Source organism: Rhyacophila brunnea, unplaced genomic scaffold (genome assembly GCF_057557595.1).
Source record: "Rhyacophila brunnea isolate RB1 unplaced genomic scaffold, BYU_Rbru_1.0 scaffold_3, whole genome shotgun sequence".
Lineage (NCBI taxonomy): Eukaryota > Metazoa > Arthropoda > Insecta > Trichoptera > Rhyacophilidae > Rhyacophila > Rhyacophila brunnea.
The window spans coordinates 44,982,033-44,993,738 of NW_028232965.1; the positions used below are offsets into that span (position 1 = coordinate 44,982,033).

General features: G+C 33.5%; 1 protein-coding gene across 2 annotated transcripts in view; it reads left to right on the forward strand.

The window, feature by feature from the left end:
- Positions 1-11,535, forward strand: part of LOC147068404 (uncharacterized) — a 39,912-nt gene extending 28,377 nt beyond the window's left edge. For both annotated transcript variants that reach the window (XM_085952347.1, XM_085952348.1), the window contains exons 8-10: positions 17-189; positions 1,372-1,806; positions 9,666-11,535. In XM_085952347.1, coding sequence (XP_085808473.1) covers positions 17-189; positions 1,372-1,806; positions 9,666-9,976 — 919 coding nt within the window. In that variant the 3' untranslated portion in view covers positions 9,977-11,535. The remainder of the gene's footprint in view (positions 1-16; positions 190-1,371; positions 1,807-9,665) is intronic.
- Positions 11,536-11,706: the final 171 nt, after the last annotated feature.

The window sequence follows — 11,706 nt, forward strand, 5'->3', positions numbered from 1 at the left end:
TACATTCTTATTGTAGGGGCAACGGGAACGGTAACGGCCAGAGTGGAAACCAAAATCAGACCAACACAGGCGGAGGAAACAGTGTCGAGAACCTCCAGAAGAACAACTCGGCTGGAAATAATCTCCGCGGGACAGCTACACCTCCTGCCCGCCACAGGACAACGCCGCCTGTCTCTCATCAGTTACATGGTAATTTTTGTATTTTCAGTATCAGTACCTATTTGTAAGTTTTTTATAGTCCAAGACATATCTAGTTATGAATATGCAAATTGTTTATTCATCCATATGGGAGGGCCACCGAGCAAACCAAGGTATATAATTAGTGCAATCTTAGCACATTCATCGATAGTAACCATTGACATAAACACATCAGCTCCGCCAATCTATGTGATTAAACGGTCAAGTTGTTCCACTATAGTTTGGCTCACTCCACAGTTGATCGTGCTGTGCTGTATTAACTGAACCATATATCTATCACAAACCTCCTCACTATTTCCAAAACCAATGAGACCACATTTGGTTAAAATTTCCATCAAAAACATAATTCAATGCAATTAAGGGTTAATCGGATATTAAAAATGGGTATGTTATTCTAATTTGAAAATACGATATGATGGAAAAAGAAATCATATAAGGTTGAAACATGGACATGTTATTAACCACATATCGACACCCTCAACGAACAAAGCAGTACAGGAAAATCGAAAAAAAAATCGAATTACGAATTATGGAATGTATGGGGGGGAATATTAAAATAAAATTTTTATTTTTTTATTTTCATCAATATCGTTCACGATCATAGATGTGCCTACCAAATTTCCGGTTCCGTTTGTGTTAATGGGTCAGAAAATGTCAGGATTATTTTTATTACCTTAAAATAAGTAATTTATAATGTTTTAAGAAAAGTCTGTCACAATTTTCAATGACTGGCTCGTGAAATAGTGTACTTTTTACGATTTATTGAATATTTTTATATGCCAGGGCACGGAAATAATTTCGAATTACGAAATTTGAATTAAAGGTATGGTTATATATGAAGATAATTTTCGAAATATGCTGTTTTATGACAAGTCGTAACTCATCAAAAGTATACTTCCGGTTATTTTCAGAGATAAAACATTAATGTACTTGATTACCAACACTAACTACATCTTTTAACCCTATTACCAGATATTTTCTTCTTCGCATTTGCGGTATGAAAATTTTTCAAACTTTGATTTTGCTCTCCTGAAAAATGACCAAAAGTGAGTTACTGCTTTGTTCTCTGTGGGTGTCGATATATTGTGTCTTTACATATTATGTTTAAGTCTTACCTTTAGAAGCATTGTGTTCCATGGTAGTGTACTAAAATATTGGATTGTGGGGGAGCAGGTGCCAGCACGCAGCAGGGAGGTCAGCAAGGGGGCGGCATGAGCTATCAGGGTATGGGGATGGGCGTAGGAATGGGATACCTCCAGGGACCAAGCGGGGCGCAGCAAGCACTGGCTTTCGGGCAGCAAGTGCAGGCACAAGCACAGAGTGCATACCCACAACGGCAGGCCTGCGCCGCCTTCTACGCAGGGGCGCAACAGCAGCAAGCTGGGTCCTGCTCACTGGCACGCCTGCAGCAGATGGCGGAAAGTGGTGCAGGTGCCGGGGAGGGCGGCGGCGCTGACACCCCGCCGCACCAAGGGCCCACCCCGCCCGCGCCCCCTGCCACGCCCCACTCCCATCCCCACTCTCACTACCACCACAAGTACTACGCCCACTCCCAATCGCCTGCGCAGCTTACCGAAAACGCCAATCGAAACTCCCGGAACATCCCTGGTAAGTGTGCAATCATATTATGAATTTTCAAAACGTTAACATATAATTGGGGAAATACCGGTATTGCTATCCCTACATATTATAATGCTCAAATTAATGTGAATTTTTTTTTTTTCCAATTGACCTTTATCAATGTCAAGTTGACATTTAATGCTTTCAATCCGAACAAGCCCACATACCAGCTGCCTCCGTCCAAAACATCAATGGCCTCTTCTACTGATCTTTAAAAGCCCAGATCAGTATTACCATCCGTACTATAATTATAGTTCAAAACTATAATTTTGATTCTGTGAAAAATGTAATATCGATGGCTTAATTCGCAAATTTGCTAACTCCACTTTTGAAAACTTTTCAGGAGAGAGTAAAAACATGTTATTTTGTTACTTTTTTAAGTTAATTTAAAATGACAGATTGTTTATTTTATCAAAACGGACATTACTGTCTCATAAAATTAAAAATATAACCATTCGTTTATTTTATATGGACGAATTTAGGAGTTACCAAAATTGCAGATTAAAAAATTTTGAAAATAATTATGTTCAATGGAGTTATCAACTTTTATTCTTAAATTTTATTGTAATTCTAAACAACATAATGAGTATTTTGAATAATATGTACTTAATTAATTACAAATATTAACTTAACATAACCTATAGGTAAGTAACACATCAAAATCTTATTTTTTTTAAAGTTATTCATGAGGTATTTTGAATACGTAATCTACTACAAATTTAACTATATAACTTAAAATCAACACAATATTAAAAATAATTAAATTAAACATTAGGTGTTTATTACAAGGGATAATTTCATAAGTTCTTCATGTGGAAGATTATCATAGAACTCGTGGTTATCCCCATGAATCGTCATTTTTAAGTCTTGCAGGTCATTGAATTTTCTATTTTTAATTTTCAATTGTGTCATGTGTAAACAGGCCAAAGTATCAATAGGTTTTGATAGTATTCCAGGCCTCGTTAAATCGTAATTTATAATATAATATCACCGCTGGATTTATATTGAAGGCCTCGTATGTCAGTAACCTTAAAGATACAGAAAATTATTAGAAATAAAATGGTAATATCATTACAATATGACGCAATATTGAACACGTAAAGTAAGATGGAAATATAACAATTCTAATGCACTATGTACCTTTGGATCGCCTTTCTTTCCTGGTTTTATGGTTGTGTGATACTGTACTTCATCGAAAGTTTTGAAAAATGTGTGATTCAAATACTTTACTTGATATGCTGGATGTTTTTTTGCTGCTTTACAGATGTTGATATTCTGCAGAAACAGATATATTATCTTTCTTTTTTAGTTGTCTTTCAATGCATGCGTGCATTGAATCGGCTACCATTTGGGTGTGGACTACCTCTAGGTATTTCTGCTCTATGGTGATTCCATGCACCATCGCAATATTTAACAGAGCATTAGCCAGCACAGAATTCTGGTTTTGGTAGATGCATCCAACCTCTATTTGGCATAAAATATTGTCTACAATAAAACTTGATATGATACTGGTGAACTCCTCTGCGTTGAGGCCACTTTCAGCCTCATTCAATAAATAGCAGTATCCTTCTTTGGATTATAAATTGAAGAAATAAAAATTGTGTACGCATAATTTAGTTTTGTAATATAAACTTGAGACATTAGATTTAGGAGCCAAGAGAATGAACCGACATATTGTTCTGTTTCTTTTTCTTTATTTTTCCATCTCTTTCGTCTTCTTTCTTCACCGAGTGTAGCTGATGCTTAATATCCAACACATGGCCGACTTTGAAAGCTGCTCATTTTTCACACATATCTTTCTTAGGCTAGAATAGTTATAATGTTCTCAATATCTAAGTATTTATGGAAAGAACCGGTTGAAAACGCTTTAAAATTTTTTGTTACACACCAATCAATCTTATACAAATTAAAAAGTGTAGTGTTTGAGGTCCTTTTGAATTTTATTTGAACGCAACGGAAAAAGAGTAACTCCGTTAGTTGATTTAGCAAGGATATTATCTAACACATATCTATAAAAAGCGTAAACATGTTTATGGAAAACATGGTTTCTACTCAAAATTACAAGTTGAGAATGTTTTGTTTGTATTATCGACAGAAATAAACCACCTTTTAGACGATTTATTTGTAGAGTCGCTTACTAATGACACGCTTCTGATAGATCTGGATACAAAATGGCGGAGTTATACATTTTGCAGTATAGGTTTTGGAGCCCGATGGAGTTGACAAATTTTCTTGTAACGTTTTTTCAATGTATTTAAATAACTTGGAGTTGTCAAACTTATACAGGACATGCGCAAAGCATAATACAACAAAATGGCATCATTAAGTCATTTTCAGCAAAAAGTGGAGTTAGCAAATTTGCGAATTAAGCCATCGATATACTATAATTTTACGCACAAATATTCTAAAAATACTAAGTATAAGTTTTAAGGATTCAAGACGAAACATTTTTTTTTCAGAAATACTATAATTTTTAACACATTTGTTCTATAATTGGCATAGAAAAATATGGTGACACTGGCTCAGATTATCTAAATAGGCCTAAATAGATAATTTGGGGTACGTTTAGGATCAACTTGGAAAAGAAAAATCCTCCGTGATGTACTTTTTCTAAAATTAAGGACATATTATATATATATATAAGTATAGTACATATTATTATATAATAGATATGAGGCGCCGAGCGCCAAAGGAGCTCAAGCACCATTTAACAAAAGTGCTACAAAATGGCTGACAAGTTTTCAGTGAATTTATTTTTTTAATTTTAAACTTTAATGTTGAAATGGACAATTATTTTCTTAGCAAAGCAAATTTAAAAAAATCAAAGTATTATTTGCAATAACATTTAATGAAAAATATCTATTGGATTCCAAATAAAATGGTGTTTGAGCCCCTTTGGGATATAGAAAAATGAAAAAAGGTGGCACTTGATACTTTTTTTTGTTGCATAAGCTTCTGTGGCATTAAGATTTTCAAACTCAAATAATGGCATTAATTTAAAAAAATAAATCATTTAAAAAAAAATGTTTTAATGTAAGGGTTTGGATAGCAATAAAAAATATTTTGATATAAACAAATTTTATTATGCCAAATAAACACAAAAAATTGTCAAATTTGTTATGATTGTTACATGAGTTTGTTTGGCATAAAATTTGCCTTATAATATTAAATACGTTTTTGCCATTACAGCAATGATTTCAAAGCTTTTGGATGGTTTTTTTTATAATAACCGTCTATATACCCAATATTATTAATAATACTAAATCAAATTGTTACTCCAAACTGGCCAAAATAACAAAATCATTATTCAAATTTAACACCATGATTTTTTCTCAAGGATTCGGGTGATTTTTTAAATACTGTTTTTAGTGTATATCTTTCGTAATTGGATATAAAATAAGATGAAATTAGAAATAAGAGTTATTTTCCTTTATGGAAGTAAAAGTTTACTGGACATAATTACTAAAATGACGTTAATAACCATATTTCAAAAGTAATCTAAAATATTTTAAACAACAGCGTATGTGAAAGAAAAACGGATAAAACATGTTATACTTACCATGATTTTCCTCGTTTACAGGTTTAATACACATCGAAACTATTTTACTAATCCTTCTTGAGTTCATTTTAAGTTTTTTCACTGTTGAGAACGTATATTCAATAAAAAAATCTGACAGCTGTTTTGGTCTCGCGCTCTCCATAGAATATTGGCGGATAAGCTTCTGTGGCGTGTCGACATAACGATAAAAACAATTATGCCACAGAAAATAAATCTCTATTGTAAAATATCTATAATTATTTGAGCGATAAGACTTTGTGGCATGATACATATCGATTTATAGAAAAAAAACCTACATTCAAATGTCAAAAATCGTAAAGTTGGCGCTTGAGCTCCTTTGGCACTCGGCGCCTCATATATTATTAAACCAAAATAGAATCTTATTAACACTCCCGTTGCCACGATGGTCTCGCAGTTTAGAAATGACCTTAAATCATAGATACCCCACTTATTATTATGTATATAAACGTCTACTTTTAGCTATTTGTAGATAAAATATTTAGGCATAAAAAGAAAAATATATAGGTGGTTGAATTGAATGTTTTATATGTAAAATTAATCATTTTTCGAAAGTCTAATCAATATTTTGATAAGACAGTGATAGGGCTATCTAGAAAGATATACGTTAGAGAAACGCGCATAATAGTAATGTAAACATGAGACACTATTTTAAAATGTCATTTGTTAGTCAGAGATAGAAATGTATGTCTTTGTTCAACATAATTCTGTGAATAATGCAATCAGTTATAGCCTCCCATAATATATCGAACCTTGAAGTATACATTGTTCAAATACATCTGACGATAAACGCCAAAGCAACCCTTAACGCAATGTTATTAGTGTTCATTTTACCGTGTTAACTTCGCTACATGTGGCGTTTATTCATAAACAATTAACGAAAAGGATCCAATGCTATTGAACATTGTCTAGTCAAGTCATAAAACCTTTTTTCCCGGATTTAGAATACAGACCCTTGCTACAAGGTTTGTAAAGATTACATCAGTTTGTGGGACATAGGCAATTGAAAAAAATTCTCGAGCGGGCTAAATAAAAACAGCACAGCATGTGGCGTGGCGTATTCACATGTTCTACATGTTTATACTATTATCATATTAGGCAATGCAGTATGTTAAATATTGGCAAGGGTAATATTATTTCATTCTGTTTTAGAATTTTAGGAAAATAATACAATGCGATAAATTTCATAATATTGATGTACCTACCCATTCAAATGTTGTATTCAAACCCAAATATTAAACCCGTTTAAATAAATACCTGCATTGAAATCAGACAGCTACAGAAAATGTAGGTATGTTCTAATGACTAGCATCAATAATAATATATTTGTATCTATAGTTAACTGTAGCTTTGTAAATTGCGGTGCGGTGCGGTTAATACGATATTCTAAAATATCCTTTTTTTGACGATATTACTAATACCTACCTATATTAGTTTTTTTTAATTATAAAAGATTATAAATGAGACATTATTTTGTTGGTCCATGGTTGAACCGTAATAAATTGTATTGTCGTCGTAAAGCACTAATAATAGCTTTCATCCGAAAATAATAATGAGTCAGCAAATGCAATTTAAGTGCAACTAGGTAGTACACGTGGAGTTTCTTTTGTTTATGAAGTAGACACACAGTTGCAAAAAATATTTTATAGTGTTTGCAGCATTTTTATTTTTTAATTTTACAAGTACCAATAATAAAATTATAAAGTAGGTACCTACTTACATACCTAATATGTAAATAAATAATCATAGTGAACCTGTTGTGTTTACATGATATTGTGTTATAATATTATATATTATTATTAACTATATATAATAATATGTCCATAATATCGGTGGATTGTATGTAGGTACAAGAAATTCATATTAAGATTACTGAATCATTCTAATTTCATAAGTACTTACCAAATAATATTATTATATAAATAAATATTATCATACTCAATCTGATGTAGGTATATACATAATAATATACTATTATATTATTTCTCAGTGGTGAAGTGTGGAGGTAGACTGTTAAGATCCGACATAAATAGTGCATTGTGAGTCATACGTACCTATTTGTTTTTATTGAACTAATACTACAATAATTTACATAATATGGTGTTATATAGTTTTTAAAAATCAGATAAACCCAGGCCGAAATAAAACCATAATAGTTTCGGTACGCTTTGGGCAATCCTACAATTTTGTGCACACTTTTTCATTCATACTTCTCTTTTCGTTAAATATAAAATACATATTATTATTACACGTCATGTTGTTGGTATTTTTTAACTCTTCAAGTGAAGCGCCTAGTTTCAGAAGCCCTAAAAAGGTTTTCATAAAATTTTGAGTTTGATATATATTTAGATATATGTTTTTGTCCACTATATATTGGACAAAATGTAAGCAATAAAACTTAATGTGTTCATTAAAATATATCGAAGCCAATATTATTTCATAATATGCTAGGTATCTATTATTTTATGTGGCGAACGTAATAACGAACGCCTGCACACGTGTTATTCTACCTTACAACACCCTCGTCCGCTTCGGATGAATTAGCCATCCCCACTCTCCGTGAAATGACAGCGTGTGTTCGTTGTTCCATTTAAAACAGATCGAGACACACCGTGGTTTGGTTATGACGTACATTTATTGATGTCCTATTATTATACACGATTATAAGATAATTGCATGTGATATACACAGAATAACATGTTAAACGATGACTAAATAGTATTTAAAAACATACTTTACCTTTTGAAGCAATCAATTAGCTTTTAAAATGCCAAATTTCTAGCGGTCCACTGAGTTGACGGCATGGGAACGGGCGTAATTTTTTTACCATGGTAAGGGAAAGGTTAAGAGAATTAAATAAAGCGTTGTACACCGAAAATTTTTATTTACATAACTAGTGATTTTATTTTGAGCTTCCAGATGCTACAGTGCTTGAATTACTTATCATACATCATAAGGTGTCTACAATTTTTGTATAATTGGGGGTGTAATTACTCTAACCATTCCTCAAAAATGACTCCAAATGTTCATCCGTTAAGGTTGTTCTGTACTTCGATTTTATAATTTTCATTTGCGAAAACGCTGATTTGCACAAGTATGTCAAACCAAAACATGCGTACAAATTTTCAACACATTTTAATAGATTTGAATACTTATCTGCTTGTATAAATATTTCCAAATTTTTTCTTCCGAAGCTCTTGCTTTAATGTAAATATCATTTTGCAGCGTAATTATTTCCTCTTCAAGATTCAACATATCCATATGAAAAAGTGTCGAAAGGTTTCCTGCAATTACTTCTGCTTTGTTTTTGGTATTAAAATGTAAAACTCATAAATAAAACTGTCATCTAGTTTTTAAAAATCTTGGAAGCGGTACTCAAATTCCGCGGTTAATTTCTCGACTTCTTCGATGTTTTTTAAAATTTGTGTTAAAAATCAATTTACTGTGAATAACTCGGCGCCTCGCGCTGGTGCCCTCAGATGATGGTTACTTTAACCCTGACGGCTAAAATTAATAAACATGAACATGCTTTAGCGTGTTGGCTGCCGAATATCTGATTTTCTGCCTACTGAATCTCTGAATGCTGGCTTTTCTAAATTCGAAAGAAATTTTATTTATGAAATTAACTGAATCCAAAGGATTGAAACAATTTTACTTTTCTACAGACGAACTAGTGAACAAAAATAAAATATTAAACTGTGCCGCCGGCGAGCACCGCAGCAACACTGCTGAACGATAAAATGAAAATAATATTAGGCTGCGGTGCTCGCTAGTCGCGAGTGGGAGGGTAGAGCATAGCTTGCCGGCGCAGCGAGACGCCACTAAATTTTCGTAACGATTTTGGCTCGGGGATCATGAGTAAAGCATGTTCATGCTGAAACAAACAACATGACCTGAACAAGTGGTTGTGTTAAGTGATTTACCTACTGTTGAATATGTATGTAGTTAATAAACCTAGTTTATAATTAATATGTATAATTTAATGCATAATTGATTTTGATCATAAAAAAACTGTAAGTTGCTAGTACAAATTTTTCAATAAAAATATTTTTTACGAAATAACTGTCTTAATTTTTACAATATTTTGTATGTATGCACTATAATCCGCCATTTTCACTAATTGGACAGTTGGGGTGGCAGGTTATCGATAGAGTACTGTAGTGTTTTATTTATAATTATTATAATATAAATTATTAAACCGAAAATAATTATCCTATAAATTTTTCTGAGGCATACACAATATTGAATGGTGAACAATGACTGATTGCAGCGAACGTGACGACCATGCAGCAACACATGCAGATGGCGGCGTCCAGCCGGATGAGCCCCATCAACCACAATCTGATTGCGCCTTACGGCCTCAATGGTTACCGCATGTCACCCGCACAGCAGGCGGCTGCGCCAGGCTTCAACGCGCCCGCTGGCTTCAACGCCCCGCAACTGCCACCCGTGCAGATGATGACCGCGCAGTACCAGTATCAGGACCCCCGTGCCTCCCAACAGCAGAACGCCGTCTGCGCCTCCTATGGCTACATCAACTCTGGCATCATGCAGCCGCTTAACACCACCATGCGCCGATAGTCCGAGGCCCCCCTGACTTCGCCACCTCCGGCCCCGGGCCCCCGGAAGTCGGCGCTCCGGGACCTCAATCGTGTCAGCCCTCTAAAACAGTTATCCGCTTGTCGTCGGCGAATCTCTCGAAACGCTAAAAAAATCCCCATACCGACCCAGAAATAATTAATACCGAAAAATGTGATTCGCTATAGTAATTTTATTGTAAAAAATCATTGATTCAAGAACATTGATCGATCAGAAATGAAATGTTTTTCTTTGCGCCATCTACCGAGGCGGTGTCACCCAAATATGCAAAAGTGGCATAAGTGTTTTTAATTTGTTGCACAGTGAAACATTCAGTTCGTCAATGTTACTTTTTGATGCGACACATTTTCCTGTGTTGTTTTCTCGAACACCCTTATTATAACTGACCGCTCCAGGATTGATCTTTTCAATGACTCACTCGCTTTGCATTCTTTGCTATATTTGGTAGTTGTGGGAAAAAAATGACAAAATATCCAGTCGGATCATCATACACCGTGACAATTTACTTGCGAATGAGATTGTTAAAATGCAATAAAAATGAGTATCGATTATGACGTATACATACTGCGACGTGTACTAGACCAACATAATTAGACAATAGTTATTTAAATTAAACACAAAATAGGTTATTTTTTATGCATGTGCAGTACCCGGTGCTGTGTACCTGTCATTTATTTATAGTGACGCTCTGGCTGCGTTAATACGATGATATTTTTCAAATGTCTTATATATGACTATGTATGGGTGGCGGAAGTAATATTTATTTTATCCTAGATCTGAAATGCGTTCGGTTACCGTGGCCGATGTGTCTTTGGGACATGTAAGGGTGACCGCGCCCGGATCTGCCGTTGCAGAAGATTTAATCTTCCGATGACGGACGCGTGTATAGTGACATTAAATTTAATGAAGACGACCAGTGATGTGTTATTTTGTATATTTTTTTGTTCAAATTCTATTTTGGTGAAGAGACATTCACTTGCCAGGTGCCTAAACAGATTCTCACGAAAATACATACTTACATTAATATGTTTTATTATTTATTGCCTTCAATTATGTAATAATCGTTTTTATCATTATTTAATGAGTATATTATAATATATGTATAGACAACTAAACTCAGTATTTCATACATAAGTTATGTGATTATATCAGATTTTTTATAAGTTTATTTTAATTTTTTTCCCCGATTAGGTATCTATCCTTTGCGTTTTGATGAATTAATTATTACTCGTTACATTTTAGGCAAATTACCAAATAAAAGTTTAACCACCTGTGTTTTCCGCACTATGTAAAAATATTCACCGTGTCCGGTTTAAAAACACAGGGCGGTGCTCTCGTTTATTGTATTTAATTATTTATAGGGTGTTTTCCCCGCCTTGTCACGTTATTGCAACAAATGTACAAGATCTGCTGACAGAGTTTAACAAATAAAGTTGATTGTTACTTATGAAAAAATACTGTAAAATTTATTGTAAATATTGCAAATAAGATTTAGTTGTAGCTCTGGTGTTATTACACAAAATATAATTTTGTGAAAATTATATTATTTTATTTATTTCTACTAAACCTAACACAAACAAAACATCCCCATGAATAGATAACTCAATAGAACCTCGATTATCTGGATTTCTGTATGATCAGTTTCATATTATCATAAAAAGGATGTAAGATTTGAAAAAAAAATATACGGAAAAATGTGAATTTTTCAAAAA